The 25,975-nt window shown below is 36.4% G+C and overlaps 2 protein-coding genes across 2 annotated transcripts in view; both read left to right on the forward strand.

Annotated features, from left to right (window-relative positions):
- LOC124453417 (serine/threonine-protein kinase MRCK alpha-like) lies at positions 1-7,358 on the forward strand. The gene is made up of 17 exons (XM_047004238.1): positions 1-581; positions 678-769; positions 861-944; positions 1,537-1,632; positions 2,731-2,879; positions 3,653-3,746; positions 3,827-3,883; positions 4,559-4,702; positions 4,786-4,847; positions 4,919-5,025; positions 5,090-5,169; positions 5,604-5,683; positions 5,740-5,833; positions 6,280-6,364; positions 6,741-6,941; positions 7,116-7,199; positions 7,279-7,358. Exons 1-17 carry the CDS (start codon positions 413-415, stop codon positions 7,356-7,358), a joined length of 1,758 nt encoding a protein of 585 aa, XP_046860194.1. The 5' UTR covers positions 1-412.
- The window catches only part of LOC124453741 (serine/threonine-protein kinase MRCK alpha-like), a 25,260-nt gene continuing 6,100 nt past the window's right edge, over positions 6,816-25,975 (forward strand). Inside the window, 33 exon segments of the mRNA XM_047004592.1 lie at positions 6,816-6,941; positions 7,116-7,199; positions 7,279-7,352; positions 7,486-7,660; positions 7,749-7,816; positions 8,373-8,483; positions 8,552-8,625; positions 10,599-10,683; positions 11,332-11,388; positions 11,623-11,666; positions 12,322-12,427; positions 12,887-13,011; positions 13,783-13,894; positions 13,988-14,077; positions 14,149-14,210; positions 15,320-15,426; positions 15,744-15,815; positions 16,196-16,394; positions 16,493-16,574; positions 16,886-17,029; positions 18,136-18,211; positions 18,289-18,351; positions 18,500-18,522; positions 18,525-18,585; positions 20,060-20,143; positions 20,234-20,358; positions 21,700-21,811; positions 21,954-22,064; positions 23,078-23,158; positions 23,251-23,348; positions 24,054-24,144; positions 24,739-24,817; positions 25,193-25,337. Of these exon segments, the coding sequence (XP_046860548.1) occupies positions 7,558-7,660; positions 7,749-7,816; positions 8,373-8,483; positions 8,552-8,625; positions 10,599-10,683; positions 11,332-11,388; positions 11,623-11,666; positions 12,322-12,427; positions 12,887-13,011; positions 13,783-13,894; positions 13,988-14,077; positions 14,149-14,210; positions 15,320-15,426; positions 15,744-15,815; positions 16,196-16,394; positions 16,493-16,574; positions 16,886-17,029; positions 18,136-18,211; positions 18,289-18,351; positions 18,500-18,522; positions 18,525-18,585; positions 20,060-20,143; positions 20,234-20,358; positions 21,700-21,811; positions 21,954-22,064; positions 23,078-23,158; positions 23,251-23,348; positions 24,054-24,144; positions 24,739-24,817; positions 25,193-25,337 (2,790 nt within the window). The 5' untranslated portion in view covers positions 6,816-6,941; positions 7,116-7,199; positions 7,279-7,352; positions 7,486-7,557.

Raw genomic sequence — 25,975 nt, forward strand, 5'->3', positions numbered from 1 at the left:
CCGGCATTCATGATATGAGGAGTGAGCAAAATCGAGACTCGAGAGTATGTACATAACGTATCGAATCTAACTATTCTAGCAAAGAAAATCAGATTTCCATCTCGTTCACGTTTTGCCTGCTACGTTAAACGTCTTCTTATTCGTACTGGGTTACATCTTGTGATTTAGCCATGGCCAGTTCGCGGCGGGAACAGTGAAGAGTTATTGATTCTCTTGTCATACTTTGAAGGTGCACTGAATTGAGTGAATTTGATGTGCGCCAATGCCGACTCTCATTTAAAGCTTTTAATGACGAGCTTATGAGTTTAAATGGCTCTCTGTTATCGGTGACACGAAACTGAGCTAAATTTAGGGATATTCGCTTAAAATTCACTGTGAAATCTTTCGTACGAAGTTTGCGAAACACTCAGACATGAACCCTACAGAGCGTCTGAAAACTTTGGAAAAAATCTTCACCGAAGGTATTCAAGACACTGCATTGAGCACGGAGACTTTGCTCGATGTATTTCTCGTCTTGTACGACGAATGCTCCAGTTCGTCTTTGAAAAGGGACAAAAACATTTCGGAGTTCGTCGAGAAAGGTTTGTGAAAATTTTTTGACATTTCCCCGGCCCGGCTTGTTTGTATCGAATATTCCTATCTCACCATTAAACATGTTTTATTCTTTTTCCTTAAAGTTAAACCTATTGCGAAGCGTGTAAAAGAACTTAGATTGTCTCGCGATGATTTCGAAATGCTTAATCTCATCGGGAAAGGGGCATTTGGCGAAGTAAGCTCGAAAATATATGGACAACAAAGACAGTTCTCAAATTTGGCGTGACGTTCCATGCAATTATTATCGATATTCTCTCTTTTTGTAGGTCGCCGTTGTCAAAATGAAAAGTACAGACCAAGTATATGCCTTGAAAACGCTCAACAAATGGGAAATGTTAAAAAGAGCCGAGGTTCGTCCGAAAATTTATTTCCTATTTATTCATTAAGGAAGCATCTGACAAAAGCCTCGATTCTTTATTGTGACATCTGTCGCTTATATGTGACCTTTACAAGTTGATCATTATTCTCCGAACGTTGGTTTTGTGTATGTTATTTTTTCACCACGCGGCTTGTATGATTTACGGTTATTTGGTAATTGCGCATTTTGTATGTGGCTTAACCATGTCACAAGATATATTGCCCATTTTGTTCTTAACTTCCTCCTAACTGAAGGCCCTGGAATTTTTTAATTGCTCCCTGTGAATTTTCTAGCAACTATTCTCAATAAGCAGCGTGGAACCTATTATCTGCACCTGGCATTTTCTATAAAAAGAATTAAATATGTTAAAGAATTCCTCATCCCCACATAGTTTTAGTAACTACCGTCCAATTCCCATTTGAGGAGTTTCCCAAACTGATATGAAAAATGTTTTAATCTTTTAACTGTGACATTCTCCTTAGACAGTTGCATTGTTCCTCGAAAAATATTTGGATGTTTTAAGGAACCTGACCTCTTCAAGTTGAGATGAAATCTTGATTATTTTTTTTGTATTGTCATTTTAGACTGCCTGCTACAAGGAGGAGAGGGATGTGCTTGTTAATGGGGATCACAGATGGATCACAAACCTACATTATGCATTTCAAGATGATAGCTTTCTGGTATGTCAATGGATCATTAACTATGTTTATTTGTTATATGATATTTATGTCTAATCAAGTGTGAAAATGGTGATCTGTACTATGAACACCTCTTTAATAACAGTCATTTAAAAACATGGGTGCTGATCACTGATCTCGAAAAAGACTGGATCAAGCAACTCTATATTAGTAGTAAACAAGTTTTGAAGCCACCGCTGCCGTTAGTAAGGGACAAACACATCGAAAGATTTTTAAATAAAACTATGGAAAGCATGGCAACACATGGCCAAATTATGCTTTAAGATAATGCAGAAGATGAAAAACAACCTTTATGGCAATAGTAAAGCAAGTCGGAAAGAATAATCGGCAGTATGAAACAAAACGCATATAGGTCTCACTTGTAATTTTAAAGGATTGATCAGGTTATGATCGGAAATGAGATTATTTAATCAGTTTGTACTTCTGAACTACAATTCCAACAATTTTAGGTTATTCCATGCAGTTGTGGGCTATTTTCCATAGTTTTCAATGCCACATATTCAATACCACAGTAGAGTTAATGACAACAAAAATCGTTGCATTTTATCATATTTCATCACATTTCATTGTATTTTTAGCTCTTCTATAAACTTATTTATCTCTTAGTTATGTTCATGTTGTTACATGTTGAAAATTCTTGATTATTCTTGTATAAATCCACAATATATTTGCTCCTTATTTTCGAAAGTTGGTACCTTAGTAATGGTGGTGCTCCTTATTTTTTGCTTCAACTTTTGTGCTTGATGCTTGATCCAGTCTTATATCGAGATCAGTGGTGCTGATTGGTTGTATGCTCAAAAATTTGTGTTCCACACATAACTCTAGAAACATGGAAATTTCCCTTGTAAATTTAAGATTTGAGTTATATAACAGCAAGAGATAAGTTTTAAATCAATATTTGACGTTATTTCAAAGTCATTACCTAATAAAGTCAAAATATTGCTTTAAATCTCGTCTCTTGCTGTTATAACTCGAATCTTGAGTTTACAAGATAATGTTTTTTGGGGGGTGTTTTATCATATATTTTTTGAAATTGTCGACTGGAAAAGGATTGTGGTTGAAATGCTTGTCTATGTTTAGTACTTTGTGATGGATTACTACAGTGGAGGTGATCTACTGACATTACTCAGCAAGTTTGAAGATCACCTCCCTGAAGAAATGGCAAAATTTTATCTTGCCGAAATGATTCTGGCCATCAACTCCTTACATGAAATGGAATATGTCCATAGGCAAGTATTTATGTACCACCTTATACATATATGTCCATAGGCAAGTATTATGTACCACCTTATACATATATGTCCACAGACAAGTATTATGTACCACATTATACAAATATGTCCATAGACAAGTATTATGTACCACGTTATTCCTACATATATGTCCATAGACAAGTATTATGTACCACATTATGCATATATCTCCATAGGCAAGTACTTATGTACCATCTTATACATATATGACCATAGGAGTTCTTATGTACCACCTTATACATATATGACTATAGGAATTCTTATACATCACCTTATACATATATGTCCACAGTGTGCGAATTAGTTCAGAAAAAACGATGTGCAATTTTTTTGACAAAAGTGTTTCTTTATATGCATAATCAAATCGATATTACGTTAATTATTATATAGCGCTAATTGCTAAATTAATATTTTCAAACGTGAACAAATTTATATGATTTACGACAGTGTTTTTGTTAAAACTGCTGATTTTTGCACATCGTTTGAAAAAGTGATGTGCAATTGTTTTCATTTTAGCTAAAACGATGTGCAAATTGCACATTGCACACCGTTAATTCGCACACTGTATGTCCATAGGCAAGTATTATGTACAACATTATACAAATATGTCCATAGACAAGTATTACTACCACGTTATACTTACATATATGTCCATGGTCAATTGTTATGTACCACCTTTCACATGTATTAACAATTTCCTTGTAAACATTTTGATTATGTCAGTGAAATACAACTTTATTTCATTTTAGGGATGTCAAACCCGATAATGTTCTATTGGATGTCAGTGGTCATGTGAGACTTGCTGATTTTGGTTCATGTTTGAAATTAAGTAAAGATGGAACTGTAAGGAATTTCTTATGTTTGCTATGTGAGTTGTTTTGGTCTGTTCATATTTATCCTTTTTTGTTCCTTACCACTATCAGGTCCAGTCAGCTGTTGCAGTTGGCACTCCTGATTATATATCTCCAGAAATACTACAGGTAAGAATGTTAAAATAAATGGTTTGAACCCTTGAATATTGTTACATGTTTGTATATAGATGTAGACTGTCCAGGTTAATAGGGTCCAGAAAAGGACTGTTGGTGTTGATGTTGACTTACGTTTTGACAACCTTAAGGGTAGTCTCTCACCATTGACTCTGAAGATGACTTCTGATAAGGTTGTCAAAACGTCAGTCAACATCAACACCAACTGTCCTTCTCTGATAAGAATGTTACTGTTATGATCAAAGTAGTCAGAAGGACAATGAAATTCTGAAAGGGTGTACTCCAGAAATTATGAGTACCAATTAAGCAGTAACATAATGTTTTCTGCAATGTTGTTTTCATAAAGTGCTCTGTTTAGATTGTTTTTGCCTCATCCATCAAGACATAAATATTTATTTTGTGTGTTGGCCAATTTTGCCATGATGTATGAGGATTTCTCCAACAGTATTGCAGTGAGACAATAATATGTGGTGCTGTCATATGCACTTAGAAATTTATCTTGAGAATCAGTAGTCTCAAAGAAATCATTTCACATTATTCGTGCAAGTTATGCGTATTAAGGATTGGTAAAAAACTGATCTTGATTGAGCCAATCTGCAGTTCACCAGTCATCTTGGGTGCTATTTCGAGACTTGGAATTATCACAATTTTACATTTGCTCTTCATTAGGCTATGGAGGATGGAAAAGGAAAGTATGGAAAGGAGTGTGACTGGTGGTCTTTGGGGATCTGTATGTATGAAATGTTTTTTGGCGAGACACCATTTTATGCAGAGTCCTTGGTGGAAACATATGGCAAAATAATGAATCACAAGGTGTGTGTGTGTGTGTAGACTCTTTTTTCTCACTGTTTAATTAATTCTCATCCATCCATGCTTAATTGCTCAACATCTTGTAGACTTTCTACGATTGGCCCTCTCATGTTGAAGTTTCTGCCGATGCTAAAGATTTGATTCAAAGGTATGATTAAGGAGTGCTGGATAGATGACACAGTGCATGGTTTACTCAAGTACTGTATCATGGCTGTTCAGATTGATCTGTCGAGCAGCACGAAGACTAGGCCAGAATGGGATTGCTGACTTTAAAGAACATCCATTTTTCAAAGGCATTGATTGGGATAATATTTCTGAAAGTGAGTGTTATATTTCTACCTGCAAACTATTGTTTCACTTTAGATTTACTTGCATTACATTGCTTCACAGGTGAACCACCATATTTTCCTGAAGTCAGTGGTGCAACAGATACATCAAATTTTGATGTTGAAATTGATGGAAAAGGAAATGTAAGTAATGAATATTGTATGTGAGGTGTGGTATGCTCTCTCTGATGAATATGGGAATGTGCGAGGTTTATCATCAAGTCTCAAACCTCTTCTGATGAATGGGAATGTGTGAGGTGTATCATCAAGTCTCATTCTCTTCTGATGAAGGGGAATGTGTGACGTGTATCATTAGGTCTCATTCTTGTCTGATGAATGGGAATGTGTGAGTTTTATCATCAAGTCTCATTCTCTTTTGATGATTGGGAATGTGTGAGTTGTATCATCAAGTCTCATTCTCTTCTCATGAATGGGAATGTGTGAGTTGTATCATGAAGTCGCATTCTCTTCTCATGAATGGGAATGTTTGATGTGTATCAGGTGATATCCTAGATGATACTCTGGGATACTCCAGGTGAAGAGTATCTCGTTTGAAGTAATTATAATTGTCATTTTAGACTTGTACTCAACCAAAATCCCTGTCCTCTTTCACTGGACATCATCTACCATTTGTAGGATTCACATTCACGAAGAACAGGTATTACAATTGGTTTGCTTTCTCCTAACCTTTCAAATTTCTTTTTTTCTATGTAGCCCTTATTCAGTTGGTTCTAAAACTAAAAATACAAGATTTTTGAGTCAATGCATGAGTAACGGAGAAACCAAGACATTGAAACTACTCCATAAAGTTTAACAAATTTTTTTTGAAAGTATAAAACTTTTTTGCGCTACATTCGCACAATGCTAGAGACATTCCTTAATTGGTTGTGAATAGTAAAGTTTATGTTGGCCAATGGCCTTGGTTCCTACTATCGTACCATACTGTAGAGAATTGACGTATTTAGTTAATGTACGTAGGTGAATTTAGTGATCACGTGATAAATGCATGAATGCACGTGCTAGATGCTAGAATTCACGTGCTAAATTTATGACGAGATTTTTGACCATCGTTTTTTGAGTAGAATGTGTTTAAGTCTTTAGTTTGTTTTTTTTTCTAGTATCAACAAGAAAAGGACTACTTCATTTTTGTTTATTTCGTATTTTTTTCTTTACGATTTGTCGGGTTTTACTTTTCTCGTAACGACGTACAGCCACTTCATGTCATATCAGCTTGCTTTTTTTATATTTTTATAGCATGTTGTCAGATTTGGCTCTGAAAATAGAAAAACCACGTTTCAGACTCGACAACTACTCCTCAGAACTCCTCCAAGGAAGGCAAGTTTGACTAAATTTTCTGACTTAAATACGTACCAACGATTGTTTTTAGGGTTTTTTCTATAACTTTTCTGAAGTATTGTAATCGTCAACATTGAGCATTATGTACCTTAATGTTCTCATGACAATTAGTGAAGGTCCTCGCTTATCGTATATCGCTCCTAAAGTAGCATTATGTACCTGTGAGTTCTCAGTTCAATCAGTGAAGTTCCTCACATATCGTGTATTACTTGTAGAGTAGCATCATGTACCTATCAGCTCTCATGTGAATCAGTGAAGTTCATCTATATCCTATATTACTACTAGAGTAGCATTATGTACCTATCAGTTCTCATTTTCATCAGTTGTGTGCTCCTCATACATTCAATATTGCCTTTTAGTAAGCAGTGTTTCGGTAGAAGCGTTTGAGAGGCGCATCAAGAAATTGGAACGCGAGAAATCAGAACTGAGCTGGAAACTTCAAGAGTCAACGAAAGTCTTACAAGAGCAGTCAATCGGTAATAAATCTGGAGGCGGTGGAAGCAAATCCCAATCGGGGAATCTAACTGAGGAACTGTCACTTTTGAAAAGAAGAAATGACGGTAAGAGTTGGGTTTCCAAGTTGGATTATTTACTCACCATTTTTGTCTCTTCTCAGAGTACGGTTCTAGAGCTCGTAGCGAATGTTCGAGCTACGAAACTGTTCAAATAGTATTATGGTGTCATTTGGACGTGTATTTCGATTTTATTCTTACTAAGTTTTCGATGGGTTCTAGAAATCGAAGCGAAATTAAAAGTTAAGGAGAAAGAACTTGCCGACTTATCTAACGAAAAGAAGTCGGCAGAAAGTTCCTCAGAAGGTGCTGTATATACGTAGAGAGGGTAATCCCCGTTGTATCTTTCTATCCCTCGTAACCCTTTGGACTCTTTTGTCTCTAGACGTGAAATGGAAACTGAGATCTGCCGAAAAAGAGAAGAAAACATTAAAAGAGGAAAAAGAACTTTTGGAAAAGGTATAAGTATTAATTAGTGACAGATCCTATCACGATGTCAAGTTCTTTAAGATAAAGTCATTTAACGCACAAACTGAAATCTTACTTTCAAGCGTGCAGTGAAGTTTTAACGCACAGCGAAACCATTTTATAGGAAATTGCGGAGTCGAAGGAACGAAATACAACTTTATCAAAAGAATTGAAAGAAGCTCAGAACCAACGTAAAATGGCGATGGCCGAGTTTAGCGAACTCAACGATAAATTAGCCGACATGATATCGCTGAAAACAAAACTAAGCCGGACACAACGCGAGAAAGAAGAGGAATTAGGTAGAAAGGGCTTAATGCGTTCTACATAACTGGATGATGACGTTGTTGCTACATTTGTGATTGTAAAAATAATTGTGTTCAATTTCAGAGAGTGCGTTGGAAAAGGTTGAAAATATGAAAACCGAAATGAGAAATGTCGATAAAAAGAAGCGAGAAGTGAGTTTTTATTTGTTATTCCAGATCTCCCGTATATCTTATTTTTTATTTTTTGAGCCTGCAATTTGTATCTTGGCATGACCATTCAACATCGTGAGATTAGAAGATCATGTAGGTACTATGACGGTACCGTATGATCGAACACGATTTTGTATGATCGTTTGTCATCTCATATTATGAAAACATTAGTGACCAAAAGATAGTTTTCCGAAAGGTTTGATTATATGACATTTATTGAAGGAAACAAGTGACGTTTCGTCTAGTTATAGATGCGTATTGTGTTGCAAGGAAGTGTATACAAAATAATGCTTAAGATATTCACATTGTTAGAACTTTATTTGAATATCATTTTTAATGTACTTACTTGTAACGCAATATCTGTAATTTGTTTGAAGAGGTCTCGTGTCTTTCGTTAATAAAAATTATAATGATCAAACCGCTTATGGCTTTTTTGAACACTATCTCTTGGGCTCTAATTTTTATTTTGGGAAATCGATTCTCGCTGGCAACAATATTATTTTGATGACACTGTAAACATGATTTGATGAAAATTTAGCTGAATAGTCAAATCGACGAACTTACGGCCGAAGTGAGTAAAGAAAAAAAACTGAGATCTAGAAGTGAACAGTACTCGAAGCAACTCGAAGAAGAGATTGATATTCTTAAGGTATTCATATTCTTGGGAATTTTTGTCGTGGGGTTTTTTCTTTTTACGTAAGAATATATCTGTTTTAGATACGGCAGCGAAACCTTGGCAAATTGACGAGTTTTGATACGACAACTGATCAATTACAAGAAGAAATTACCAAGTACGCATTTAAGAATGTCACCGTGTGGTCCATTTTGAATTTTGCTTTAAGTCAATTTTCATTGGTCTTGTAGTCTACTTTCTTTGGTCTTGTTGTTCCTTTGTTAAGTTCTGTAGTCCACTTTCTTTGGTCTTGTTGTTCCTTTGTTAAGTTCTGTAGTCCACTTTCTTTGGTCTTGTTGTTCCTTTGTTAAGTTCTGTAGTCTACTTTCTTTGGTCTTGTTGTTCACTTTGTTAAGTTCTGTAGTCTACTTTCTTTGGTCTTGTTGTTCACTTTGTTAAGTTCTGTAGTCTACTTTCTTTGGTCTTGTTGTTCACTTTGTTAAGTTCTGTAGTCTACTTTCTTTGGTCTTGTTGTTCACTTTGTTAAGTTCTGTAGTCTACTTTCTTTGGTCTTGTTGTTCCTTTGTTAAGTTCTGTAGTCTACTTTCTTTGGTCTTGTTGTTCCTTTGTTAAGTTCTGTAGTCTACTTTCTTTGGTCTTGTTGTTCCTTTGTTAAGTTCTGTAGTCCACTTTCTTTGGTCTTGTTGTTCCTTTGTTAAGTTCTGTAGTCTACTTTCTTTGGTCTTGTTATTCACTTTGTTAAGTTCTGTAGTCTACTTTCTTTGGTCTTGTTGTTCACTTTGTTAAGTTCTGTAGTCTACTTTCTTTGGTCTTGTTGTTCACTTTGTTAAGTTCTGTAGTCTACTTTCTTTGGTCTTGTTGTTCACTTTGTTAAGTTCTGTAGTCTACTTTCTTTGGTCTTGTTGTTCCTTTGTTAAGTTCTGTAGTCTACTTTCTTTGGTCTTGTTGTTCCTTTGTTAAGTTCTGTAGTCTACTTTCTTTGGTCTTGTTGTTCCTTTGTTAAGTTCTGTAGTCCACTTTCTTTGGTCTTGTTGTTCCTTTGTTAAGTTCTGTAGTCTACTTTCTTTGGTCTTGTTGTTCACTTTGTTAAGTTCTGTAGTCTACTTTCTTTGGTCTTGTTGTTCACTTTGTTAAGTTCTGTAGTCTACTTTCTTTGGTCTTGTTGTTCACTTTGTTAAGTTCTGTAGTCTACTTTCTTTGGTCTTGTTGTTCACTTTGTTAAGTTCTGTAGTCTACTTTCTTTGGTCTTGTTGTTCACTTTGTTAAGTTCTGTAGTCTACTTTCTTTGGTCTTGTTGTTCCTTTGTTAAGTTCTGTAGTCTACTTTCTTTGGTCTTGTTGTTCCTTTGTTAAGTTCTGTAGTCTACTTTCTTTGGTCTTGTTGTTCCTTTGTTAAGTTCTGTAGTCCACTTTCTTTGGTCTTGTTGTTCCTTTGTTAAGTTCTGTAGTCTACTTTCTTTGGTCTTGTTGTTCACTTTGTTAAGTTCTGTAGTCTACTTTCTTTGGTCTTGTTGTTCACTTTGTTAAGTTCTGTAGTCTACTTTCTTTGGTCTTGTTGTTCACTTTGTTAAGTTCTGTAGTCTACTTTCTTTGGTCTTGTTGTTCCTTTGTTAAGTTCTGTAGTCTACTCTCTTTGGTCTTGTTGTTCACTTTGTTAAGTTCTGTAGTCTACTTTCTTTGGTCTTGTTGTTCCTTTGTTAAGTTCTGTAGTCTACTTTCTTTGGTCTTGTTGTTCACTTTGTTAAGTTCTGTAGTCTACTTTCTTTGGTCTTGTTGTTCCTTTGTTAAGTTCTGTAGTCCACTTTCTTTGGTCTTGTTGTTCCTTTGTTAAGTTCTGTAGTCTACTTTCTTTGGTCTTGTTGTTCACTATCTTTGGTCTTGTGGTCCATTTTCTTTTGTCTTATGGCCCATTTTATTTGCAACTGTTCCTTGTCATTTTCCTTTATTTTACCAATGGCCGCGATTACAAGTTATTATATTATCAGTAATATATCATACAAATTACTTGACACCCAAACCCGTCGTATTTGTTTCATCTGTAATTCCAACTCGTTCCTAGTAACTCAGTTTAGTGATTTTCCGCTGTGATTCTAGATATTAAACATCGCTTATCCTATGTATTTTATTTTAGACTGAAGGCTTCTTTGGAGAAAGCAAAGATTGATCATGAAGATATTTTGTCTCAACAAAAGAAAGAACAGCTAGCAGAAGTGAAGGTACTTAATTATTTTGTATCTTCAGTTAATTGTTATGTATCAACGCAACCAGGATATTTTTATGAAACGACAGCCCTGCAGTTACATAGTGTTTACTTTTTATTTGTTGATTCAGATTCAAATAGTGACGTTTATGAATAGCGAACAACTTTGAAAGGCAAAAACTTTTTAGATTAAATATTGAGGTCAACGCTTCAATCTCGCGCTAATGCTTCGCGCGAGATTATAAATAGCTATTTTCATGGTACTCTATAATGGCGGCATATTACGTTGTTTGTTAAGCAATAAGACAAGTCTATTTCTCCTACCAAACCTGATCCATCAACGCAAAAGCGTTGTTGGCCGGGATATAAATAAAAAATAACGAGGATTAAGTTGAAGAGAAACGTTTTTTCATATTTGCTGGTCAGTGAGAAAATAATCGTTAAACTCTGTATCGGATATCAGAAGTTCAACACCAAAAGTAAACACAAGCGCGCAAAGCATTGCCGTGAGATTATTATACGAATTCGGATTATCCGGATTCAATTATACGAATATGGATCAACGTAACGGATATGGATTATGCGTTTTGAATATTGATAACTTGATTGGCTGTTTCATTACTTTTGTTGTTATTTCATGTAACATTTACTGTCTTTCTCTTAGGAGCTCAAAGAGAAATTACATGATCAGGAAATAGCCTCGCAGAGTCTCAAGAGTCAGGTGAGCGCATATATGCTTCTGGAGCCTAATAGATCATTTCTATTTACGTTATTTTCTCATGGAAAATGTTACACAAATAATTATTCGGAAAACTGATTTTGACTTCATGCAATTTACTCAAAATGCGACGAAAAGGCTTTCAAAATGTCGTCCTTTATATGGTCCTTGTAACATTAGCATTAACTTTCGTTGGTTGAGTTTAAGACTTCAGATAAGTTTCTGTTGTTCTTGCAGGTTACTGTGTTGACTGGCAAAGTAAGCCAAGCAAAGAAAGACAGGTATTTACTGAACGTTTTCAAATACAGAATAGGAAAATCTTGATTGCCCTTGTTTCTCAAAGTACGTGTCTCTCATACTGAAAGAACTTGTGTGTCAACATTGCGCTTAAATCACGTTTGGTATTCGCGACATTACGGTCATTTAGATGGCCTAGAAAATTCGCGACATGACGGTCATTTAGATGGCCTAGAAAATGGCGGATGTTGTAATGAATGATGCTGAAAAATTCATTATAAAGTCAAGGCAAATGTTTGTGAATACAGTAAAATAGCGTTTCTAGGTAATTTGAAAAGTTCCGCTTTAAATAGGCTTGCGGAAAGGCAATTTTTTGTGGATTATAATAATGTAAACATGAAAAAAAGGGCGCGGTGCATCTTGATTGACGCACATTCTTTAAAACACGATGTGTTAGCAATGAAAATTTAATGAAAGAATGTTTTGAGAGTGAAATAACTGGCATTTATTGGCTTAGTATAATACTTTGCCGATTTTATATTTTGTTGGTCTGGTATAAAAGTAGCCGAAAAAATTTACAAGAAAAGATAGACATTAGCACGACTACACCTATAAACTGCCATCATCAAAATTCATCTTGAATTCATTCCTCCAATGCAGCGCAACAGATAATTAATTTCCGGTTATTTATCCCCGCAGCTTCAGTGATCAGCAAGATGTCATCAGTGACATGCAGAGACGATTTGAACGGGACCGAAGCATTTTAGAGGAAGAAAACAGAAAGTTGCAGAGTGAAGTTGAAAAGGTTTTCATGATGTTTTTTTACCTGTTATACCCAATGATTTAGAACCCAATCCTCTAGATGTCTCACTAACCTGCCAAGGTGAGGCAAGGACTCCATCTTGAAAGGTGGCAGAAAGTAAAACTCAAAATGAAAAAAAAGCTAAAAGAAGTTTTAAAAACCCATCCTATCAAGCAATTTAGAAATTAAACCTAGACTATCAACTTTGCAACTGTATATCAACTCAGGAAAAGTAAATATTGATCATAAATATCGTCAGTTTTGCCACCTTTCAAGATGGCGGCTTGCCTCACTTGTAACCATAGAATTCTGACGGAGTCAGATGTCTAGTAGATTGGGTTCTAGGTCATTGATTGTACCACTACTGTATCTCTGCGTACACGTGCAATGTTTTAGAACAGCGGTATCTCTGTGTACACTTCATGTCGCACCGTATGACGTGTAGTAATGTGTCTTTTTTAGCTGACCGAACGACTTAACAAATCAATCGCATCTCAACGTCGTAATGACGAAGAATTGAAAGACATGAGGGAGAAAAATGATCAAGTTGCTCACTGGGAAAGTCAGATAGGCGAGATCATTCAATGGTGAGTGGTGAAGTTTATACGATGAAGATAAGTGCTTCTTGCGTACGTGATACGTATGTAGAATGGTGAAGTTTTTACGATGAAGATAAGTGCTTCTTGTGTACGTGATACGTATGTAGAGTGGTGAAGTTTTTACGATGAAGATAAGTGCTTCTTGCGTACGTGATACGTATGTAGAATGGTGAAGTTTTTACGATGAAGATAAGTGCTTCTTGCTTACGTGATACGTATGTAGAATGGTGAAGTTTTTACGATGAAGATAAGTGCTTCTTGCGTACGTGATACGTATGTAGAATGGTGAAGTTTTTACGATGAAGATAAGTGCTTCTTGCGTACGTGATACGTATGTAGAATGGTGAAGTTTTTACGGTGAAGATAAGTGCTTCTTGCGTACGTGATACGTATGTAGAATGGTGAAGTTTTTACGATGAAGATAAGTGCTTCTTGCGTACGTGATACGTATGTAGAATGGTGAAGTTTTTACGATGAAGATAAGTGCTTCTTGCGTACGTGATACGTATGTAGAGTGGTTTTACGTCTTGAATAAAAATGCCAAATTAACAGCTGATCTTTTTGGGAAAATGTCTATGAAAAATATTTTTGAAATGCTCTGTCATGTTCGGTCTAAACCTACCTAAGACACACGGTTTGCGCACAGCCTGGAAAGACTGGAATTCGCTTGCCTCAGATTTTTGCGGGAATTAGCAGTCCAGTTATGTTCAGTTGAATTCTCCATGTATATATTTCAATGCTAGCGATCTTTGCCTTCAGGGTGAGCGATGAAAAAGAGGCTCGAGGATATCTTCAGGCTTTAGCAACGAAAATGACCGAAGAACTGGAAGCACTTAAACCTTCAGCTTCCGGTTATGGTACTCTTGGAAAGGTGAGCCATGGTTAATTGAAAATAATGTGTCACGTCACCCCTCATATCACATTGTATCCTTTAATGTATATTGATTTCTTTCGTTATGTACAGAATGACAAAGATTGGCAAGCAAGGAGATCGCACAAGATGAATAAACAAGAGCTTTTGGCCTTGCAGGCCACATTAAACAAGGAACTCGAGGTTAGTCGTTTGTATTACATGAAGTTTGCAGAGCTCATGGTCACAATGATCCAACTTCTTTCTTTTCTCAGGCCAAACAAAATCTTGCTGATGAGTTAAACCGCGTCAAAGCCAATAGTGCGGTGACTGAGAAGTACGTGAACATTTTTTACTATTTTTTCAATGTCACATTGAATTTAAAGTGCATATTACCGGAAAATTGTGCCGTTTAGATTATTATTTCTTTTAACAATGCTTTGAAAATGACAGTGTATCTTTTAAAACAGTTTGTTTGTAGCATTTTTCGTTCTCAGCATATCGTAGTTTATGTAATGTACGCTTTCCACATCTTGTAACGTCACATTGCATAATGTAAATTTGAAAGAGCGGGTACATTTGCTGACATTTTGCTTCAACTGATCAGAGTCCTCTTCATTGTGAAGATTTAATAGTATAATAAATTTCCTTGTCACCCCAGCAAAAATGATTTAAGTGATTAAAAATGATTCAAAGACGAAGATAAATATCAAGATATAGCAAGAATAATAATGTGGTCATGCTTCTGCAAGAAATGCAACAACTAGATATCCTTCGCGGGTTATTCATTTCATCAATTTCCATGCATTTGAAAAAGCTCATCATTTGACGATTTTCATTTTTTCAAGCCATTACAAGTTTTCTTTGACGTTTAAATGTGGTAAATTGGTTTAACCATTGCATAACCGCGAACCTATGTATTTAAAAACGACTTCACTCTAGTGTTCGTGATCATTGCCATTTTGAACACACGTATTCAAATATATCGGAGAAAAACTTTCATTTTTAAAGATTACGCGCAGACTAAAGTATAATGAAACTAATTCTTCACCGTTAAGTAAACAAGTGAATGGTTTGAATCCGGGAGTATCGTTAACAACACCAACACCAACAGTCTTTCTCAGGACTCTGCTAACCTGGACGATCTACATATACAAACGTCTAACATTACGTAATCTATTGATGCCTTTTTTTAATATGTACTTTCAATAAGGGAGCTACTTTTTTGCCACGTCACTGTGTAAGGAGTTTATCTCCTGTAGTGAAGTCTATCGAAATACATCGTTTACTAAGGGCATCTATGATTTATTTTTTGCACAGTTCTTTTAAGAACTCCACCGTTACTATTGTCCGCTTTTGTTACGAGAAATGTCAACCTTCCTTATTTCAGTAATCTGATATAACACTGGGATTTCAAATAGTTTTTTTTTGTATGATTAAACACAGAAAGCTGAGCGAGAGCGATGCGCAAAACGCTTCTCTGAAAGAGGAAGTACATCAACTAAGAAACGAAATGGAGAAATTAAAAGCTCAAGGATTTCGTAACGACTTTGGTATGATGTCATTATTGTCTTCTTCTATTTGCTTTTTAATGTCTTACGAGACTTCAGCTTCTGTCACTTAATAATCTTGTGGTAATATGGCTGACCGAGGTCAAAAGTTTTCAAGGTGTGAAAAATGTCAAACAAGGCATTAATTTGTCGTCTCGGCATTAATACGTATATTAAATGGATCGTGTATTCCTGACATGGGGAATGCTAAAACTTGAAGCCAAGTACTTAGATGCAGCTCCAAATTGAACACACCCTCACTCAAATGGGAAATTTGTTATCGAATGTTGTTGTACATTGCTAAATGTCTTTTTTTTCAGGTGGTAATTTCACTAGCCAAAATACTTTCACGGATAAGGCGGCGCCTGTCTCTGCAATACCCTCCGAACAAGGTATGTCGGTTAACACTACCTCGTAGTCAGGGCTTTTGGTTTGGGGACTGGACACTCTTTTTACTCCTGGTTCGTGCAACAGAGAGATTATGATTGGTAAAAATTCGATGAATTTGGTCAGTTTTTCTCAGTTTAAACTCGTGCTCATAGTTGCTTAAGTTAGGTGGATTTTTCTCGAGTTTTGTTTTTTAATGTTTTTTGATCTTTTGAATTCAAAATTATTTTAGAAAATAAAATGATGAATATTTTCTTTAATTACGAAATTATTTTCAAATGATCGAATGATGCATCACTAAATTTTATGAAACTTGCTTCGTTGATGGTCAATCATAATCTGTCCATTTCTTCACTCACCGCTAACAATTTGCTGTGTATTTCAGCAAATCGTCCAACGCTTGACATTGATCCAATACGAGGAACTGGTAAGGCTTACGAAGGTCACGTGAGAATACCGAAGCCCGGCGGCATAAAACGAGGATGGCTCAGACAGTTTGCAGTTGTCCGTGATTTTAAACTGTTTTTATATGATACCGCTGATCGCCAGACGTTGCCGTCTCCTAGTCTCGTCCTCGATCTCAGGTAAAATACAATTCTTATGTTTCATGGTAAAGACGTTAACCCTGCTGATTCTTCAAGCTTAATGGTGACGTCTATGTCACGTGTTATCTTTTCTGTAGGGACGAAGATTTTTCCGTGTGTACTGTTCTTCCCGCTGACGTCATCCACGCGACCAAGAAGGAGATCCCGTGTATATTCAAAGTAAGCTTTTAAAGTAGGGATACTTGGAGTACAATAAAGTACAATATTGTACAAGGAAACCATAACCCCAAATACAAAGAGTCTTGGTTTCTTGATAGTCCGACCCCCCCTCCCGAGACAATTCTCACCAAACTATGCTTGTCATTCAATTATACATTGACAGATGACCCTTCTGGAACGATCCTCACGCGATTGTTAATCTATAATACATTAGCAGACGCCCCCGAAGCAACCTTCTTTCAATTATGTTTGTCGTGTATTGTTAAAACACCCTCCTGGTTTCAAATCTCAACAATTTATTATGTCATTAGGTGACATGCTGTCAGACGTCCCCCCCTGGAAGGATGTTTACACAACTAGTCTTGACAGAAAGTGAACAGGAGAAAATCAAGTGGGTTAACGCGCTGAAGCATTTACGAGAAATTTTGATTGCAAATCACGATACCTCAAAGACGGTAAGAACTTTGAAAACGAGTCTCGCGGTAGTGCTTTGCGCGCTTAGCCAGCGATCAATGGCTATTTTGGGGCATCCCTAAACGACAGCATATACAGGTTGTTGTGTCTACCTTTTCTATCAATATCAAAGCGCGGTGGGGCCAAGAAATAAGGAGAGCTCACTTAAAGAAAGACGTTATTTCACATTTGGTCAGTTGGAGTGCAATCCCAAACTCGGTGTCAAATATCGGAACGTTAATACCGGAAGTAAACATAAGCGCGCAAAGCTTTACCTTGAGACTCGTTCTTTGTTGAAATGCCAATGAACAAGAATTACCAGAAGAATGAATAACGTTGCTTTTGAAATAGCGTTTTCTGGTCTATGATGTTGAAACTAATGATTTCATTTGTGCGCCACCTGAAAACATTCCAAGGTTAACTCATCACAAAGTTATCATAAATCAATGATTAAGTCAATCCAATGTTTAAGAAACTCCTAGACGTTTAAGTCAATCCAATGTTTAAGAAACTCCTAGACGTGTTTCGTGAGTGTGAAATGTTTAGACTCTAAGTGGCCGTGTTACGTGCAAAGCTAACTGGCAACATTGTTTAAAATTATTTTCTACAGTATGCAATTTAAGTTCATCCCATACTATTTTCTAGTACTTTCAGAGTAGAATTTTTGACTAATTGAATGTGAATGAGTAAAAGTAAAGACTAAAGCAGTTATATACATTGCACTACGACAATAGATCGCGCACGGCTTTCTGGATTTTTTTTCTGCTGCCTGACGTGTTTTCAAAACGAAATCTGATGTATTTTTTGTATAGCAAACTTTCCACCAACTGATTGGCTGATGTATTTTTATAGCAAATCTTCCAATCAAGAGATTAGTTGTTATATTTTTTTAAAACAAATCTTCCAGGCAACTGATTGGTTAATGTATTTTTGTATAGCAAATCTTCCAATCAACAGATAGGTTGTTATATTGTTGTATAGCAAATTTTCCATGCAACTGGCTGGTTGATGTATTTTGTATAGCAAATCTTCCACACAACAGATTAGTTGTTATAATTTTTAAAACAAATTTTCCAGGCAACTGATTGGTTGATGTATTTTTGTATAGCAAATCTTCCAAGCAAGGGAAGTGTGTGATGCATCATTACATATTTTGAAAATGGCCTTGTGTGCAACTATTATCGGTTTGTACAAGCTATTTTTTCCAGTTCACATTCATGCTTCCGATAATAAATGATTTTTTGCATTGTTTTATTCATAGACACCGATAAGATTGTGGTCGGTACAGAAGAGGGTCTGTTTTTGCTGGAGTTGATGAAAGAATGTACGTTTGCATTTTATTGTGTTGATTATAGTTTCTTGTTGTTATACATAAGCTATTTTTCATTGGTTGACGTACTTCGAAACCTGCTTTCATGAAATGGCTATATTTTTCAATTAAATATAAAGAATATTTCTCTTCTTTTCGACAGCTTGTATTCGCATTGGGGATGCTAAAGAAAGAAAGTAATCAAGGTAGAACTGATTCCAGAAGAAGAGCTACTGGTTGTTTTATACAGTAAGTGTTGATTGTATTGTATTGTAAATGATTGAAACTAATGGTTGCGTTGTCCACCTAGTTTATCGATTAGTGATTGCATTGTCCAATAAATTTATTGATGTAAATGATCGAAACAATTGTTAATTGTCCAATAAGTTATTGATTTAAAACCAGTGATTGCGTTTTGTAATGAGTTTATTGATGTTAGTAATCGAACATAGTGATTGCATTGTCCAATAATTTGATCCATGTAAATGATGTAAACCAGTGATTACATTGTCCAATGAATCCATGTAAATGATGGAAACTAGTGATTGCATTGTCCAGCACGTTTATCGATGTAAACGATTGAAACTTGTGATGGCGTTTGTCTTGTAAGTTTATCGATGGATACTAAAGATTATGTTTTCGAGTAAGTTTATCTCGATTTTGTTATTTTATAATTTTGGAAAGTTTTAAACTTTACATTTGGTGATTTGAATCATCGATTACTTTGTAGCAAGTTCTACAAATATGTTGGTTTATTTCGTAGAGCTGTATTCTTGCTTTTCATTGAAATACAAATTGTTGTAGTGTATTATGTCCAAAGTTTCATTATATTGACATCGTCCGTGTGGCGTGACAACTTGAAATAATCATACGTACCGGTTTAAGTGCCCCTGTCAGCAAAAACTTATTGTCATCGTCAGTGTGGCGTGACGACTTGAAATAATCATAGGTACCGGTTTAAGTGCCCCTATCAGCAAAAACTTATTTGCAATATCAAATCGAGGTATAATGTCTAACTTATCGGCGAAAAATTTTTTAATTTGGTCAGATCATCTTCTTGCTTAAGGCGGTTTAAAGTTGCCTCACAACGGACCTTGTTCGTTGTAGCGCGAAGCCTGGGTCTAGCCAAATTTTGACGTCATCCTAGGTAGTTTGTGTACATATTTTGTATTGAGGAACCCCTTGACGTCACAAAAGTAGTTGTTCCAGCCTTTTCGGCGGATGACGGACAACTTCCATTAAAAGGAGATATTATGCCAACTTTGAAAGCCATAAAAACGATTTGACAAACTTAAAAACTTTTTTCATTTTACGTTAGAAATCGCACCTAAATTTAGTATCGCCAATATAAAAATTTGCTGAAAGAGGGCACTTCAAGGAATGAAAACACTTTCCAAGTTTCTATAGAGTTTAGAAACACGCGGGAAAGTCATGCGTGGCAAGACGAGCGCGAAGTGCGTATGTTTCCAAGCAATTTCGAGTTCTTTTTATTAAAAAATTTTTTTTATGCAATATAACCTTAAAACCTGCTTTCATGAAATGGCTATGTATTTTGATTTATGTATTTAAGATAATTTTCGTCCTTTTGATTTCCATCTGGGATGCTAATGAAAAGAGTTAAAGAAACATGGATTTTTCGAGCATTCCATCATTCAGCGTCCATGTTTTTTGAAAGTGTGTTTATTGTTCGATGTTTCACGAATGTCGTTTCCTTCATTTCCAGGTAAAAATCGTCAACTACGATTGTATCCATTGTCGATACTCGAAGGTCACGAAACTGCTCCCATCAAGATTGTAGAAGCAAAAAGTACGGAGTCGTAGTATAAACCAAATTGTTTGTCATTCGCTTGACTTTATTTCACGAAATGTTTGCATCACTGTCGTTTTCTCATTGCAGACTGCTCAATGTTCGCAACCGGTTATATGCTTGATGCAAGAACTAGTTGTCTTTGTGTGTCGATGAGACGTCAGATTTTCATCTACGAGCTCAATAAAACGCAGATCCGACATAGAAAGATTCAGGTGATGATCACAATAACTTAAAGTAATTAAGTAAATGAGTATTTTGATTGGTCCGAGACCTACAAAGCACGGATAATGACGTCATGCACGTGTTTGTATTTTGATTGGCCGAGACTTACAAAGCAAGATTGATGTCATTCACATTTGATTTTTCATCAAATTGAAGTATTTTTATTTGTCGAGACTTACCAAGCACGGTTGACGTCATGCACATGTTATTTTGTCATCAATTCGGAGTATTTTGATTGGTCGAGACTTACGGAGCACGATTGACGTCATGCGTATGTGATTTTTTATCAAATCGGAGTATTTTGATTGGTCGAGTTCTACGAAACAAGGATGACGTCATGCGTGTGTGATTTTTTATGAATTTCGTTTAAAACATTAGTAATTGAAAAGAATGTGAACCCAAACTTGTTTTGCCGAGTGAAGAATCTTGGGGAGTATTTTGCATTTATGTAATGGTCAAGTAAACTGACGAAGAGGCTACTTTCTGTTGTATTACATTTTTGGCTCAAATTTAGAAAGTGTCTTGTGATTTCATGCACTGTTCTATCCAAACCTGTCCGCTTTGTGACTTATGTTTAGTTTTAATGCCCCACCTCGGCATGACGTCATGTAAATGTATAATTAAACAATTTATGTCTAAAAAACACCATAATTTGCAAACTGCTACCGTTGAATGTTCTCGTCATGTTGGTGTTAGTTAAACCCCCATGATTTGAAAGCCATGTCTAAGTACCGTCAGTACCGTGTTGAGGTGAAATGTCATCCTGAAGAGTGGTAAAAAGTGGGAAATAAGTGGTCAAAAATAAGTTAAAAGAAAGCGTAAAGAACAATCCTATCAAATATTTTGAATACCAAATCTAGACTATCAACTCTGTTATTTACTGTCAACGTAGCAGATAGTAGTCGTAAATATCGTCAATTTTCGACGCTTTTTAGTAAGGCGTGTTGCCTCCCTCGTAATTATAGAATTTCAACAGAATCGGGTATCTATAGTAGATTGGGTTCTAGGTCATTTTTTCACCCTAATATCGTACAAGTTTAACAACATGGTAATCAACATGTAGAGCTTCGATATAAACATACTCAATTTCAATGGCGAATCAAACTCGATAATTGTTGGGGATGCACATACTCATATTATGCATGTTATGCAAGTTCCTTGAAATTCATTATTTTACACGTAAGACATGCATGTATGAATCCCGCCCTCCACGCACATAATTAACGAGTTTCCAACGCCATCTCCTAGTTTTCTTTTAACTGTCATTGCTTGCATATGGTATTGTTATCATTGTTTCTGCTATCTGACTTATCAATGCTATTTTAACGTAGACTCTCACATCGCCTGTCAACTGTCAGTGGCTTGGCTTGCACGCCGGTAGACTTTTTGTCGGCTACACCTCCGGTTTTGATGTCATCAATTTGAATGGTGGCGAAACGCTGAGTAAGTTGTTCACTGTCACCGACATCTTTTACGCTCGTTCATTTTTGGACTCCGGGATTACTTGTTCATTTTATGCACACCTGTTGTTTAATACTTGCTCATTTTATGCACACCTGTTGTTTAATAAACATTTTTTAAACAGAATTAGTGAACACCGATGATTCACGGCTGTCGTCTGTTTTCTCCAGTCAAATGGAAGCGCTACTTGCGGTCGAGATTTCAACGAACAAAGAATTTTTACTTTGTTTTCGTGGTAAGTATATTCTTTTTCCTATCACGATTGTTCCTCTTGGACCATTGTATGATATCTACTAATCAATAATGCATGAACTTGTATAAGGCTAAGTTGCATTAAATGATTATAGTGAATATACAGTAGAGCCACTCGATTGAATTTTTTTGTACCACGCATTTCTTATTACGCATGTGATCAGCATAGTGGCAGCCACTAAGTTGTATTTTCTGAGGAATATGAGCGCTAAATATACATCAGTAATTTGTACAGTGAAGTGAGACTGCTGTTTGTTTTTGTGCTGTATATGCTAATAGTAAACTTCGGCCGATCAGACCAACGAGGTTGTACGCAGGGAGAGTGCTATTGCGACTTATGTCGGGAAGACTAAGCCACTGCAATTTAATGACACCCAGCTAGCACCGCTATTTAACGTGTGCTATATATGTATTTAGCCGTGTGTCTAAATACACAGATTGTTCCTCTCAGAGCAGTGCAAAATGATCCAGTTGATTGGTTTTAACTACATTAGCTGGTCAAATACACTGCACGAGTTTTCAGTCATAAATTATTGGCGCGTTGTCTGGCTTCGTCTGCTTTTTTTAATCAATGCATTTTCAAACTCGTGACCTCAATTAACGTTGTCGACCCGGCTTCCCCTCGCTGTGCGTAAAAGCAGCGTAGGCAATACACAATCGTGGGCTTTACACAATCGTGGGCTTTACACAGTGGACAACTAGACAACAACTGATTATTTACACTATAGCCTGTGATAGGTTGTTTTTAAAGATATTTTTTGCTATGAAGTAAGTGGGTGTTCACTTCATGATACCATGCATCAAAATTAAATGGTGAAATGAAATGTAACATTAAATGAAACATTTTATGGCTAACTCCAAAGACCAGTCGAGAGACCGTATTTTTTTAATTGCATCGTCATGTGATCCCCAGTTTCGTGGTATGTTGGTGATAAATGTTGCTACTTGTGGTTACATGTCGACTGTACAAAGTTTTCTATTGTGAATATCTTTTAGAAATTGGGATATTTGTGGATAACGCGGGGCGGAAATCGAGAGATGAGGAACTAGTGTGGCCATCGCCACCAACATCCGTCGGTAAGAACATGTTTTTGATTCGTTGCTGTTGTCGATTTCGGGTCAACACCTTTTTTCGACCTATGAAATGAAAGAGCTTTATTCCATTTCAGCTTTCTGTGGTCCATATATCATTTCGTACAGCGAGCGTGGCATCGATATTTTTGAGGCCAACTCAGGAAAATGGATTCAAACGTTTCCCTTTAAAAAGGTTTGTTGTACGCAAGATCTTAAAGCAAGAATGGATATTGCAGGGTTGCGGGGGAGGTGGCTGTATGAAGTGTAGGTTTGGATACTGCTCGATTTTGTAATGGTGCGTGGTGTGAATGTGTATGCATCATGTAGTTTGCTTGATTTGCCCAAATTTTATTTCACTATGTCATCATATGGGAATTTTTATCTCTTTGTGTACACTCCACCAGTGCGACCAGACTTGATACCATATCTTCTCCGGTGAGCTTAGACAACTCCACCTGATTTTAAATAATTGCAACAATTCGAACAGGTGGAAACATTCTGCACGGATCAACGCATTTTCGATAATAAATTATTCATAAGTGTCCACACTGCACTCCACGTCTATCACCTCTCCCCACTTCCCAGTAAGCTCACCCTAAATTATTCATAAGTGTCCACACTGCACTCCACGTCTATCACCTCTCCCCACTTCGCAGTAAGCTCACCCTAAATTATTCATAAGTGTCCACACTGCACTCCACGTCTATCACCTCTCCCACTTCCCAGTAAGCTCACCCTAAATTATTCATAAGTGTCCACACTGCACTCCACGTCTATCACCTCTCTTCACTTCCCAGTAAGCTCACCCTAAATTATTCATAAGTGTCCACACTGCACTCCACGTCTATCACCTCTCTTCACTTCGCAGTAAGCTCATCCCAATGTTTTATTTATGCAGTGTCAGTCATTGGCCAGTGATGGAACTTTGTGTTTATGTTTCGCGAACGAATCTCCTAATTTGCTATTGTTGAAGGACAAAACGATGCAAGGTAATGCAATTACTCCATTGAACAATGTTCTCTCCGGTCGCGGAGAAGTTCTTAACTGCTAATATCCTTCAAAAATAGATGTATCAATTTAAACCGGAAAAGGATATTTATCTTTATCAAAACACAAAAAGGAATACTATATAAATACATCAATGTGAAACATTTAAATGTGTTGTTGTTTGACGGATAAACATTTAGAAAAACATAGTCGAGTTTGAAAAGTTCTCCACGACCAAAGTAGGCTGTCTTAAATATGAAAGCACACGTGGCTTGTTATTTGTCTTGTTTAATTTGAATGATGGGCGCGAATATGAGGTTTTGTTATTTTCACATTATTCAGAATACAAATCTGGGATATTTCAAATAGAACGAACAATACAATGGACTTTGTTTAAGTAGAGCATTTTTGTCTGTTCTTATGGAAGAATGAGACTTTTGGTCCAGTCGATGAAGCATTATGTAAATCCTTGCAGCCTCCTGTCACTTTGTTTTGTGAACAGGGCTTTTGCTGCTGTTGATAGTACATAGTGTAAATAATTTCTCCAGCCTCCTGTCACTCATTTTTCACCATGTTTTTGTGTATTTTGGTTATAGAAGAAAGACTTATCATTCCTGATCCAACCAAAGGGAAAAAGGCCATTGCTGCAGTCCTCAAAATGAGAAGCAAGAATAGGTTAGTCTCATTTTGATCATATGTTGACGTAATGTCAGGAGTCCCACGCCCCAGCCCACCCCCAGGGTAGATAATAATTGTACGTATGATTATGTCTACACATTATATTTACACATTTGAATATGTACGCCTCAGTAGCGTAGGTAGCCTGAATAATTGGTTGGGGGTGGGTGGAGGTGAAGAAAAAGCAATATTCATACATGCATGTGATTATCCACAAGAAACTGTTGATTTCAAAGGATCTTAATTCAGCAGAACATGCACATATGAATATTGATCAATAACCTGCCTTCCCACACACAGACAATACTTGAACGATGCTTTATAATGTATGACGTTTAAATGATCTTTTGATCTTTGTTTTTCTGTTAGTAGATTTTCGTTTAAGACGAGAGAAATGGGTTTCCAAGATCTCGACCAAGAAACAAAATCTAAATTAATTTCTCTTCCGACTGACTTTGTACACAAGACGCACATGGGACCTGGGGACGGTATTCCCATATTGAAAGATATGTCTTTGGTAAGCATACCGTACATAACTTTGACATATTGAGGCCTGAGGACTGTGTTCCCATATTGAAGGACATGTCTTTGGTAAGCATACAGTACATTACTTTGACATATTGAGGCCTGGGGAATGTATTCCCATATTGAAGGACATGTCTTTGGTAAGCATACAATACATTACTTTGACATATTGAGGCCTGGGAATGTATTCCCATATTGAAGGACTTGTCTTTGGTAAGAATACAGTACATTACTTGCCTTACGTCATGGATATGTTGAAGTATAGCGTTGCTTAGATTTCCTCGTTGTGCTCTGTTTTTCAAATAATGAGCGTTACTGAGTGCAACGGCAAAAATGTTTTAATGAAGCGAAGTGTAATCAGAAATGTATGCTATTCTGTAATCGATCATAGAGAAATGACCGGTAGTGAATTGTATAAAGTGAATGGTTTGAACCTGGAAGTATCGTTACATGTTTGTATACGTAGATCGTCCAGGTTATTGGAGTCGTGAAAAACTATTTTTGTTGCTGTTGAATGACTTTTTGAGAAACTCGACTCGGGAGATGACTACCGCTAAGGATGTTAAAATGGCCACCAACACCAACAGTTCTCACGACTCCACTAACCTGGACAAATTCCAATATCCATAA

This window comes from Xenia sp. Carnegie-2017, unplaced genomic scaffold, assembly GCF_021976095.1.
Source record: "Xenia sp. Carnegie-2017 unplaced genomic scaffold, XeniaSp_v1 HiC_scaffold_25, whole genome shotgun sequence".
NCBI lineage: Eukaryota > Metazoa > Cnidaria > Anthozoa > Malacalcyonacea > Xeniidae > Xenia > Xenia sp. Carnegie-2017.

Coding starts and splice junctions, on each gene's coding strand:
- LOC124453417 (XM_047004238.1), top strand. CDS start 413: ATGAACCCTACAGAGCGTCTGAAAACTTTGGAAAAAATCTTCACCGAA. Junction 582..677: donor TTCGGAGTTCGTCGAGAAAG/GTTTGTGAAAAT, acceptor TTTTCCTTAAAG/TTAAACCTATTGCGAAGCGT. Junction 945..1,536: donor AAATGTTAAAAAGAGCCGAG/GTTCGTCCGAAA, acceptor TTGTCATTTTAG/ACTGCCTGCTACAAGGAGGA.